Source organism: Phascolarctos cinereus, unplaced genomic scaffold (genome assembly GCF_003287225.1).
Source record: "Phascolarctos cinereus isolate Bilbo 61053 unplaced genomic scaffold, phaCin_HiC Scaffold_7;HRSCAF=346, whole genome shotgun sequence".
NCBI lineage: Eukaryota > Metazoa > Chordata > Mammalia > Diprotodontia > Phascolarctidae > Phascolarctos > Phascolarctos cinereus.
In genome coordinates this window covers 31,230,667-31,243,814 of record NW_027556180.1, presented here as the reverse complement: position 1 = coordinate 31,243,814, position 13,148 = coordinate 31,230,667, and the positions used below count along the sequence as shown (strand labels likewise).

The following is a 13,148-nucleotide window of genomic DNA, read 5'->3' as shown; positions in this document are numbered from 1 at the left end:
TCTCTGAGAAACAGTCTATAAAATTTTTTCCCAATGTTCTGCTTTCCTTCTGATCTTGGCTACATTTGTTTTATTTGTACAAAAACTTAATTTAATGTAATCAAAATTATTCATTATCCTCACTCTGTTCTCTCTTGTTTATTCATAAGTTGTTTGCCTAATAAGTCTAATAAGTAATACGTTCCATGTTCTTCAAATTTTCTTGTAATCTCTCTCTTTCTATGCAGGAAGTCAGGTATCCATTTTGACCTGTTTGCCTTTTCAAAAGTAGGAGGGGGAGAGGATTTGTAACTCAAAAAAATTTTTTAATTAATATAAATAAATTTAAAAAAGAATACTAGCTCTTAGTGACCCATGACTGTTCCAATTTTGTCTCCATTGTCCCACTGCCTGGCCCACTACCAGCCACTCGGCAGGTACTTAGTAACTCTTGTTTGATTGATAATGCAACATATCGAACAAGAGGGAAGGGTCCCCCTCCCGTGAAAACACTGCAACTGGTACCCTTTTAAAAATCAAATATTACTGCACACCTAAAACGCAAAGTATTCCACCCCTTTAAAAGGTTCTGAAGCTCCTCAATTTTCTTTTCACTTAAGGGAAAAACTGTTGCCAATCACCCTTTACATAAAGATAGGAGAAAAGGAATTGACTCTTTAAAAAGAAAGAGAAAAAAAGAAATTCCTGTCTTCAAATGAGGCATTAGAAGGGGAGTGAGACTCTTTGCCTGTTTAAACAAAAAAGCAACCTGCTTAAGATTAGCTGGAGACAAGGCCCAGCAGAGAACATGTGGCAAAGAAAAACATCTTTTCTTTGTTAAAATATTTCGTTTGCAAGGAAAGAAAACAGAACCTTTTTTAACGTATAAAGGAGTGAGCTATTACAATTATTCTCAGGTAACAATATGTGTACATAGATGCTTTGGCTCCCACTGAAACTTGGGTCACAAAACCATCTAAGTGCTGGAATGCATTTGCTGGGAATCAAGAGGTTAAGAAGGCCTCCTCACCCTGTCAGCATTAATCATATGTTCTCTCTCCCTAATAGGAGCTCCTTAAATCTTAGGAACTAAAACAGGCAAGGAGGTTTTCTGTAAACATTTTCCCGGAGTAACTGGAAAAGGCCATGTTTAATCACTTCATTATCACCAGATCCTGATTAGAGTATTCCGGGTTTAATGACAACCAAAAGGCAGAGAGCACAGCTGGCCAGCCATCTTGGCCATCTCACCCCAAGGGGCCAGACCCCTTCAGGAGCCTGGGGAGCCTTTCAAGAATCAGGTACTTGGAGCTGCAGAAAATGAAAGGTTTGGGATTAACAGAGGAAAACAAAAAAATGAAGTCCAGTTACCTGAATTTTTAAATTTTAATAAAAAAAAAGTCTCAGATCCTACTTGGGTAAAGAACCCCCAGTTTCTATGTCTGGTTTCATCTTCAGCAGTAGCACGTTTTTGCCTACCACTGGCCTTCAACAGATCCCAATGTACTTAAACCACAAAGCTCCCTAAAATTACATATTTCCATACAATTTTAAGCAGTGAAGCACTAGGAATTTTAGGCTTTCCCATTAAACCTCAAAATACTTCAAAAGGCACACACTTACTCTCTCTCTGTTCTTAACCTTAAAAGCACTCATTTGTTCTTCTGCTACTTCTTTGAAAAAGAACTCCATGAAAACGATCGACTGCACATGGTCTAACTTCTCTCCCAAATGAGGAATATTTCATTCACAAAATATTTTGAAGAGGGTCTGTCTCACTGCTAAAGTCAAAGAAAAGTGGAAATCGAGCTCCTCCTTCTCCACTGCCCCAGAGCCCGACATTAGCTAACCACTCACTCCAAAAAATGCTTCCACAAAGCGATCTTGGCATCCCCATGGGAGGTCCAGAATGCTCCGGTTTCTTAGGTGACCCATCAGTCACTTTCTATATCTAATGATGGCCTACGTACACCCTAGGCTGGCAGAAAGAAGGGAGATGAGCCCAACCTTCTTTGTACCTGGCCACCAAACATGCCTCCCCCTTCCTCCAACCTAAATATCTATCCCATCTACCAGCTCAACAATCAAATACGAAAGCCACACAAAAAGATGCAGGAGCAGGAAAAGGAGAGGGCAGTTGTGGTCTCTTTCCCCATCCTAGTATGAAAGCAATCATTGCAGTAATTCCTTCCACATCGCAACTTTCTCCATCTCCATCACAGGTCAGCAAAAGAAATTAAACGGGAAATCTGGGGGAGTTTTGCAGAAGTCGCAGATGACACACCAAAAGCCAACAGACAATACAGAAAAGTTTAGAAACTCAGAAACGCATAAAACATATGTATCGTTTTGTGTGATATCAAGAAAAAAGAGAAGGAAATCGGCAAAGCCAGAAGACTTCTTCTCTGGTACAAAGGGAGGGCCAAAAAATTCGACACAGATTTTCCAGACTGGGGGGCCCCCACGCCCCTAACCCCTGAGATGTGGAAGTGTGAGAAGTGAGATGTGTACTCGCCAATCAAGGGCAGGCTGCCTGAGCATGAGGGCTATTTGGAGTCCAGGCCTTCGAGACCCTTGTGGGTGTGGGTGTAAAGACCCCAGGGCTGGGTCCTAGGCCCTCTTCGCCTTTCTCCCTTAGAAATCCAGCACACAGCAGGCATGTAATCAATGCTTGCTGGCTGACTCGATCGACCTCTTCAGCTCCCACGGGCTCCAGAATCATATTTAGGCGAGTGACTCCCAGATCTGGTCTCTCTCGAGCTCCAGAGCATCACTAATTAACTGCCTGTGGGACTTTCCCAACGGGAAGCATCTCAAAGTCACCACAGTCAAACAGAACTCCTCTTTCCCCCAAAACGCCATCATCCTGTTCAGCTGAGGGCACCGCCGTGCTTCCAGGCACCTAAGCTGAGACTCATCTCTTCCCTCTCCCTCATCCCCACTAAGCGGTCAGCTGGCACATCAAGGGTCAGGCGTCCTTTCACAACGCCTCCTTCACTGACAGCCACACCTCAGGTTCAGGCCTTCATCGCTGTCCAAACTGGATAATGTCCGTAACAGGTTTTACAAATGTTAAAACATGCACTATACAAACGTGAGCTGCCACTGTGATGCTCCTCAGGCCAATGGGCCTGCAGCCTCCCAGATGGACTCCCTGCCTCTAGGCTTTCCTCTCTAACCCCTCCTCCACAGAGAGGAGAAATTGATAGTCCTTAGATAGAAGTCTAACCACCAGCTCCAGGGGCTGCTTGGCTTATCCCAGGCCCATCCTTTCTGAGCTACTTCTGGGCAAACCAGCTTCTTTGCTGTTCCCCAGAAAGGTCATTCAATCTCCCACTTCCCACCTTACACAGAAGGCCCGGTCCCTCATGTATGAAAAACACACCCTCTCAGGATGTCTATCAATTGGGGAATGGCTGAACAAGCTGTGAGCATATGAATGTAATGGAATACTATTGTGCTGTAAGAAATGATAAGCAGCCAGACCAGAAAAATCTGGAAAGAATTGTATGGACTGATGCTAAGTGAAGGGAGCAGAACCAGATGAACACTGCACATAGTAACAGCAACACTGTTCGATGACCAGCTTTGATAAATTTAGCTCTTCTCAGCAATGCAAGGATCTAAGACATCTCCCAAAGACTTATGATAGAAAATGCTACTCACATCCAGAGAAAGAACTTTGGAGTCTGAATGTAGATCGAAGCAGACTATTTTCTTTTTTTGTTTGTTTTTTTCTTTCTCATGGTTTTTCCCTTTTGTTCTGATTCTTCATTCACAACAGGACTAATGTGGAAATAAGTTTACTATGATTGTACATGTATAACCTATATCAGACTGCTTGCCAAGAATTCCAGGTGAGGAAAATCCCTCCAGCAACAAAGGCTGGCACCTTCTCAGAACTTCTGAACTCAAGAGAACTGTCAGGGGCACTAAGAGGTTGGTGACTCACCCAGGATAATCCAGCTGGTCTGTATGTGAGGCAGGACTGAAACCTAGGCCAGGTCTTCATTGTCTTAAACTGCCTCTCAACTTTAAAAAAAAAACAAAACTTCAAAATCTGTACTTAGTCTTGAACTTCCTGTCCTCAAACAGAGCTCCCACACCCAAGATAACAGTATCCAATATAAACACTGTGCCAGTTGAGGAAAAGTGCAAGTTAAAGGGCCCCTTGTCTGATTTAACCAACTACAGGTCAAAAAGGCAGGGCTCCCTGGTGGAGACAGCTGGCCTGTGAGCTGGCCGGACCTGGGGTCCAGTCTACCCCTCCCACTCAGGGCTCTATGCGCCAGACACTTCTCTCTAAGACGTGAAGGGGCCAGCCTGGACTGGGAGAGGGCGTGTTCTCTGAGAGTTCCAGACACTGATGAAGCCACAGGTCCAGGCCTATTCCCGATGCTTTCCAGAGTCAGTCTTACCAGACTGACTCAGTACTCATAAAGCAGCATGGCACAGGGGCAAAGGCGGCAGGTTTGGACTCCAAGGCCCTGGGCTGGAATCCCCTCGCTGCTGCTTCCTGCAGTCAGTCACTTCAGTCAGTCAGTCAAGAAGGAAGCATTTATTAAACACCTACTTTGAGTCAGGAACCAAGCTAAGCGCTGGGGATAACAAGAAAGGCAAAAGATAGCCCCTGCTCTGGAAGCTCCCGGTCTAACAGGGACCCAAAAAAGACATATACAGGATACACTGGAAATCATCGGATGGAAGGCCTGGAATTAAGGCAGAATGGGAGAGGCTTCTGGTAGAACAGGAGAATTTGAGGTAGGACTTGAGAGACGCCAAAAGGGGCTCAGTCTTCTCATCTGTAAAATAAGAGGCCTGCACTCAGTTACCTTCAGGTTCCTTCCAGCTCAAAAACCTACGTCATCGTCCCAAAGGCACTGCCACGCGGGGCAGGAGGCAGACGGCCAGTTATGGGCTCAGCCTGAAGGCCTGGCCCTCGGTGGTCACCGACCATCTAGCCTGGAGGCATCCTGGGACGCACTTACTGATTCTGCACACGTCAGAGGGCAAGCACACGGAGGAGCCCAGGGCCCATTAAGCGCTGAATCCGTGTTCTTGACTGACTGGCTCTGCTGAGAACAAGCTCTGTCAGCCATAAGAGGAAGTCAGGCTGCCTCGGTCAGGCAGGGAGGTGCCAGCGCTCCCCATCTCCAAGGCTGCCCTGTGAAGAACGAAGCAGACTCCCAGGACGGCAGGCTGGCCTCAGGGGCTCTATGGTTACAGGGTCTCCACAGACCTTCAGGGTTCACCAGCAGGCTCCACGAGGCTCCTCAGCTGCAGGAGGGACAGGGAGGGGTGTGAGGCCGTGGAAGCAGGACACCGGGATGGCCACAGGAGGGGGCAGCAAGAAGCAGAGATTCTGCTGGACGAACCAGCACAGGCCTGGGAGAGTTACCTAACACACATCTCGGGCGTGCCGAGATGCCACAATTAAAAAAATCAATGGGAGGACGCAGGGACGCTTTCTGGATATCTTCATGCTCCTACTGTGTCTTAATTCAATGACACTCTTGGCATCTCAAGGGAGTCAAAGGTGACGGGCCACTTTTTTTAATGCAGCATTCTGACGGGAAGAAGACAAAAACTGATTTTTGTCCATTCAAGGCCATTTCAGCTTTTTTTTAAAGTAGAGTCCTACCTTTTCCTATTTTCACAAATAGTTTACGTAATAGTGGAATTAAGGTTTGACAGAATTCTCTTTTTGCTTTTTTTGAGTGAGGTAATGAGGCTAAATGACTTGCCCAGGGTCACACAGCTAGTAAGTGTCAAGTGTCTGAGGCTGTTGAACTTGGGCCCTCCTGACTCCAAGGTCGGAGCTCTATCTGCTGCACCACATAGTTGCCCCCTTCCCCCCTTAAAGGCTGATAGGCCACTGTACTATTAGCGCCATAGCTCTGACCCTACTCTGTTTGTTTTTTCCCCATCTACTCCCTGGCTGCCACTGTGCCTGCCTATGGAGGAATCTCTCTCCCTTCTTGTAATTACACGCTTGCAAAAGGGTTTGTAAATCCAATTCAATAAACATCTATTAAGCATTTCTCTTTTGTTGCAGCCCTGAGTTAGTTTCTGGAAGACATACAAAGTTTAGCTAGGAATCGTGGCGGCTGAGCCCCCACGAAGGGTCTAGTGTGGATGAGATACAACAGAGAATTACAACAGATGTTAACAAAGCAGAGGCTGAAAAAATAAACAGGCTTTGATCGAGGGCCTTCCTTACTCGCTCAGCAATGGCTATTTAGGCCTTCTCGGCAGTGTTATGGATTGGTGATATAGCAGACAGTCAATAAATAGTTATCAAGCCCCTAGGATGTGCCAGGCACTGTGCTAAACGCTGGATGTGTTCTTTTAACATCACTGACTCTGCAAACATATTAGGAACCTATGCACAAGGCACTGTGGGAGGTCCTGGAGACACAAAGTCAAGTGGCTGGCCTCAAGCAGCTGACATTCTACAGGGAGAGGGAGGAGGAGGGCAGGGGAGCATGGACACTTTTTTTTTTACCAGAGCCATAATTTTCCAGGGTTAGGGAGCTTGTGAGGAACACCAGCCGCAGGAGGCACCTTCTTTCCTAAGTCCTTTACTTGGATCGATGAGGGGGTTAAGCTTCTGGCCCAAGGGTCACACGTTCCAAAAATATATAAAAAGCAATATGGTGGAATTTCTGAGAGGTGGGAGGCAATGTCACAGACAGGCCTGCCACAGCTATCAGAGCTGCTTGCCAAGGATAGAGAGTTCAGCTGAGAGTGTCAAGGATACTGCGGGGTGGTTAGCTTGCATACAGATGGTTGAGATGCTGTCTGAAGAAATGAGGGGCACTGGCCACATCAAGCCCGAGATGCCCTTGGAATAGACCTCGAGGGAGAGTAATGAGCAGAAGAGGCGAAGGCTGGACACCCGGGGCTCAGAGTCAACTCCAGAGATGGCGCCCTAGAACCCAGAGAAGTGAGATCACCAAGAGGGGAAACAGAAAAGAAGAGGGTCCAAATGAGCCTGTGAGAGCCCAATCAGAGACAGCACCTCTGCCCATTAATGGCTATTACTAATGTAGTCAGAAAATAAATGTACCAGTAAAAATCAGCCTTGTCAGGACTTGCAAACTATGATAAAAATTCTACATATTTCCTTGCAAGGCCAGTTTCAAACACAAACAGTTACTCAACAATGTTTTCCTAATTCTACAATGCAGTAAAATCTTTAAAATTATGACTGTCCATAAAAAGTACTCTGAGAAATACCATTTTGGAAAACATGCTTGCAAAACCACTGTATACTTTATGGTGTAGTCTGCATGGTTCCTTAAGTATTTAACTGATAAGCCCTGCCCCACTAAATGAGAGCTCACCATACAAAAGCTTATATGATGTTAATCTCTCACTAACCAACAGAACTTTTTATTCTGTTTTTGTAAACTAACAAAGTAATGACTGAGGAAATCCAAGGAAAAGCTCCCACAGTGGTTAAAAAAAAAAAGGAAAAAGCCAATCTCCTACTTAAATACTAGAACAACTAATCAAATTAAGTGTGTGGCTTAAGTTTCTTTATCTGGAGAGGGCACATTTTCACAAAGATCAGGTTTAAAGGAACTTGAAGGTTCTCGTCCTGGGGGAAAGGACGTAGTCATTTTGTACAGAACGATCCCAGCTGCTATAGAGAAATGCTGCTGGGGGGGGAAAGCAAGTGACCCATGGATCTCTCAACCTGATGGCTCAGAATGAGGATGCTAGTCACGCTCAAGAGAAAATGTCTTCTGGTAAAGAGGATTTTTTTAATATGAAAATCAGGTCAAAGGTATCCTAGTTAGCCAACCTGTTCAGTAATGCACTCCTTCAGTGACTCATCGTAGTTTCAACAGGCAGCTCTGTAACAGCACGACCTCTGGCTGAGAATATTGCTAATAAAAATGGAGTCCTCATCAAGTCTTATTTCAGGGCAGGAAGTAAAGAAATGATCGGTTGACAGAGTGTTTCTTAAGTACAGTAGTGAAGTTTTTAATCATGACTATCTGAGCTGGAGTAGGATAAAAGTGCTCACAGTCAGGATTCCTGGCTTCCCTTAGCAAAAAGTCACCATTTTTAAATGCAAAAGAAAGCATCAGTTTGAAAGCTCTTTTTTTTTCAGCTAGGCAGTGGGGTTAAGTGACTTGCCCAGGGTCACACAGCTAGTAAGTGCAGTTTGACAGCTCTTATAAAAAACTGAAGTTACAGGCTAACAGTAATACCTCCAATACAACTCCAAAGGCAAGAATTCATAAAATCACACACAGCAACAAACCCAATCATTCAGTTAAGTGAAACCAGCAATCATCACTTGTGGGGCCAGGGAAGACAGGAGGCAGGCAGCTAGGGCCTCCCCCTTGCAAGTTCTCCATTCACAATCCTCACTGATCCACTGAGGAATGCAGGCATTGTACAGTCAAACTTTTTTTTAAAGCCACTTATTTCTGCCTGGATAAGCAGCAAGCACACCCATAAAGGTGTTTGTTTGAAACCCTGGGCTTCACAGGAAGCCCAAGCTGGTCTCAGCAGCCCACAGCAGCCGCAAAGGGCATTCACCTCACCCAACAACGACCAAGTGAAAGCTGCTCAACTGAACTGGAAGTCTTCAATTTGGGGGAGAAGAAAAGTTCCTGAAATTAAAATATTCTTTAATCAAATATCTTGGCTCGAGCTCTTTTCCCCTACGGTGAGATGGGGCAACATTAGCCAAGCCCAACTGGATGTACGTTCGGTGCCAAGAGATGTGGGATGGTTTTCTTCTCCCCTAGCAGGGTTCTCATCCCAAAGCAAGGTCCTAGGAAACCCAGCAATGACAGGGAAGGACTCCCCCAACCACCATTCTCAACAAACCCCTCCTAAATCTGGGGAGATCACATCATTCAGAAATCCCTGGCAGGTAATGAACTTATTATGGCAGTCCTCTGATAAAGTCCACTTGCATAACTTGGTGGCTTTTTCTTTTGTTTCTTATGACTTCAGGCCTGCCTACAACAGCTTACCACAGTCTAAATTGGTCCTGCAGCCCATACCCAAGGGAAAACAAGAACTCTGAGTTCTTGTTCTCATTCTAAACCCCTACCACATGCCAGCCCAAAGCAAAGCCTGTTCCTGTCCATGCAAAACTGTATTTAGGTGAACCCCAGAGCCACAGGGCCCTAGCCAGGACCCTCTGAGAGCCTCAGAGCCACTTCCACCTCCGAGACGGCCAGTCCCACGTCCCTTGTCATGGGCATCCTCTCTCCCCCAAAAGGCATCCCTCAAAAGGCCAGGGCTGGTTGGTGGTCCCTAGGCAGGTTAAGGCGAGGCAAGCCAACCAGCGCTCACTGAGCCCTCTGAGGGGTTCAAGGGTTTTTGAGGGCCAAGAACACAAGACCAAGCTGCCCTTCAAGGACCTTATAGCCTACCGTGAGTAGGGGAAGACTTAGTTAACCCAACCCATCAAGGGCCCCAGTAGAGAGCAGAGGAAGGCCAAAGGAAGCAGGCCCTGCAGACAACGCCCTCTAGATATTCTCCTATATTCCATCCACCTGACCAAGTCCATCTCCTATATGCCAGGCACAGGAATCAACAATGACAAAAAAAGCAAACCCTTAAAAAGTTCACATTCTAGCATTTGAGGTCTTTACGTAACACTCAGGAAGGGCTTCCACACCAGGTACTGGGGAATCCAGCATCCTAAAAATCTAGAGCTGAGAGGGAAGGTGGAGGCTATGGAGTCCAACCCCTTTCATTTTACAGATGAGGAAACTGAGGCCCAGAAGTCACATGACCTGCCCAAGGTCACAGAGTTCCTAAATGACTCCAAATGACCTCCTTCCACTGGACCATACAGTCACATGCACTTCTCTGCTCTGACTCTTGAGGACTCACTCAATTCCTCAATGACTAATCACTCCAAAGTCATGAAGTTTCCTGGAGAAACAAAGGATCTGGATAAAGAGGAGACTGGTCATTTCACCAGGAGAGGGGCCTTTCTGGTGAGACTACTCCATCCGAGGACACCCACTCTACCATCTACAGCACACGGCCTTTTGACAAAGAGATACCAAGAGAATGACATGCCTCTAAGTCCCAACTAAATCCCCACCTTCAATGGGAAGCCTGACCCCTCTTAATTCTAGAGCCTTCCCCCTATAATTATTTCCTATTTATCCAGTCGTTTGTATACACTTGTTTGCACGTTATCTTCCCCGTTAGATTGTAAGCTCCTGGAGGGCAGGGGCTGTCTTTTGCCTCTTTTAATAACCCAACCACTAATCACAGTGCCTGGCACAGACTAGGTGTTTAATAAATGCTTATCAATTGATCGATTCAAGAAGTTTACATTCTACACTACCCAAACTGATCCAACTTAGACAACCTTCCAAGAGCCAAGTTCTGAGGGACACTAGGACAAAACCAGCCCCTGCCCTCCGGCAGCTTCCACTCACCCTGATGCTCCCTTTGCACAGTCAGACCTCATCCAGAGCAGCCAACACCAAGTGGAGGGCACTCTGTTAGGCTAGAGGGGTACAAGGTCGATGCAGCCCCTGCCCTCCGGGGGCTTCCACTCTCCACGAGCTCCCTTTGTACAGCTGACCTAACCAGTTCCACAAACACCAAGTCAGGTTCGAGGGGCACAAAGGCAAAAGTAGCCCCTGCCCTCCGGGGGCTTCCACTCTCCACGAGCTCCCTTTGCACAGTCAGACCTAACCAGTTCCACAAACACCGTGTTAGGCTCAAGAGGCACAAGTACAACAGCCGCTGCCCTTCAGCAGCTTTCCCTCCCGGGGATGCTCTTCGCACCGGCGGATCTAACCAGTACCACAAACACCATGGTAGGCTCGAGGGACAGTAGGGCCCCTGCCCTCCGGGCGCTTCCACTCCCCGGGATGCCCGCTTGGCCCCCGCGCTCACTCACCCTTTGTAGTAGGCTTTCACTCGGACCTGGTGCGCGTGGTCCCCGCCGCCGCCGCCCCCTCCCCCGCCGCCGCCCGGGCCCGGGTGGGACATGCTGCTGCTGTCCCGCTGCGTGGGCATCTCCCCGCCGCCCCGCGCCGGAGCGGCCGCGCCGTGGGGAGCCTGGCCGAGGGCCGCCGCCGCCTCTGCCCCGCCGCCGCTGCCCAAGCCGCCGCAGCTACCGCTCCGGGCGCTCCCGCCGCCGCCGCCGCCGCCGCCGGCCTCCGCCGCCTCCGCCGCCCCGGCCCCGGCGCCTCGGCGCCTCCCTCCGGCCCGCCCACCGCGCTCCCTCCAAACGTCCACATTCCCGGGCGGGGCGGGGCGGGGCGGGGCCGTCCGAGCCACCATTCCGGCCCCCGCCGGGAAGGGCCGCCTCTGGGCTGAACCACTCCTGCAAGGCGGGGGGAGCCACTCAGGAGCCACACCTCCCGGCCCGTCGGGAGAGGCCACCTCGTAGCAGCCCCAAACTGGAGAGATCCTAAATCCCTCTATCCACATCCTGTCACACGTCCTTCCCCCGAAATCGCGAGAAAGAGGTGGCGGCAGGGCCCAGAGATAATAGGTCACCCCGTCTCGGCCGGATAGTTCCGTCCAGCTCATCCGTGGAGGAGGTGGGGGCGGGGGCCAAGAGCCTCTGGAGTCTAAAGGAATCAAAGCGCCCGCCAGGGTTGGAGTTTCCGAATGGGATTCTGGGACTTGGAGTTCGCTGGTTGGGGGGATTCTGGGAAATGGGGTTTTCAGGGTGTCCCACGTGCGGGCTCCGGGAAGGTGCTTTCTTCTCGCTGCCTCAGTGGGGAATGGAGGATTTGGGGCGGCGGGGCGGGATTGATCCCGTTCCAGACCTCGTCTCTCCCACTTGCCCGAGGCAGACTCAGCCCCACGCAGCCCCTCCCACGAGCTCGGGCTGGAGAATTTGCTGAATGCTAGGATTCTGGGCTGCGGTTCATTCCTCATTCCTCAGTGGCCGGAGGGGAGTGTCCTTTGTCACCCAGGGAGGGGGAGGGAGAAGGATGCTGGGCCGTCACCTGGGTGACCTTGGCCAACGCACTCACCCGCTTTGCGCCTCAGTTTCCCCATTTGTCAAATGAGGGGCTCGTTCTAGATGACCTTTACGGACACTTCCAGCTCTCTGTATTTGTGAATTTAGATAAAGACGCAGATATCGATATCTTTGGACCTCTAAGACGGGAGTGATGTAGATGATGGTGAGCTCCCTGAGGGCAGGGACTCTTTGTGTCCTTCTTTGTATCCATGGGACTTAGCCCAGCGTCTGGCAGGTAGAAGGCACTTAATAAAGGCTGGCTGGCTTAGTGACATAGCTCTCCCAAAGACTCAGTAGGAATTCAAGGTCCTGTGACCACGAAGATCGGCAATGATTAAGGGTGGCAGCACACACAGGCTCCCTTCTCCGCATACCACCCCCTGTTTGTGAGCTCATCAGCTCCCACAGGTTCAAATATCATCTCTATGCAGCTGACGACCAGATTCCTGCATCCTGCCCTTGTCTCTCCCCTGAGTTTCCTGTCCCACATCACTAACAGCCAATTGGACATTTGGAATAAGATTACACGTCCCCTAGGTATCTCAGCCACCTTCTTCCTAACTTCCCTATTTCTGCAAAGGGAGTGAACCACCCTCCTTCTAGTCACCCAGGTTGATAGTCTCAGAGACGACTCAACTATTCACTCTCCAAAAATGCCCCATATTCAGTCAACTGCTAACACTTGCCAATTCTATCCCTAGGACATTACTCAGAAGGCTGAGTTTGGAATCAGGAAGACCAGTTCAAAATTGGCCTCAGATATTTACTAGCTGAGTGATCCTGGGCAAGTCACTTAACCTCTGCCTCAGTTTCCTCAATTATAAAATGGGAATAACCATAGCACCAACCTCCCAGGGTTGTTGTAAGGAATAAATAAGATAATATTTGTAAAAAGTGTTTAGCACATGCCTGGCACAGAGTATGCTCTATATTCTCTTTCCAGTGGACAGATTAGTGGTCTTGGAGTCAAGAAAACTGGAGTTCAAATCCGGCCTCAGACACTTTTGAGCAAGTCATTTAACCTCTGCCTCAATTTCCTTATCTGTAAAATGGGAATGATAATAGTACTTACCCCCCAGGGTTGTTGTGAGGATCAAGTGAGATAATTCGTGTAAAGTGCTTAGCACAGTGCCTGGTACATAGTACTGCTTTCGTCATTGTTCTGTCATGTCCCATTCTTTGTGAAATT

The 13,148-nt window shown here is 48.4% G+C and overlaps 1 protein-coding gene across 1 annotated transcript in view; it reads right to left on the bottom strand.

Moving 5' to 3' along the window:
* The window catches only part of PRKCI (protein kinase C iota), a 77,470-nt gene extending 66,409 nt beyond the window's left edge, over positions 1-11,061 (bottom strand). Inside the window, 1 exon segment of the mRNA XM_020979951.2 lies at positions 10,880-11,061. Within this exon segment, the coding sequence (XP_020835610.1) occupies positions 10,880-10,998 (119 nt within the window). The 5' untranslated portion in view covers positions 10,999-11,061.
* Positions 11,062-13,148: the final 2,087 nt, after the last annotated feature.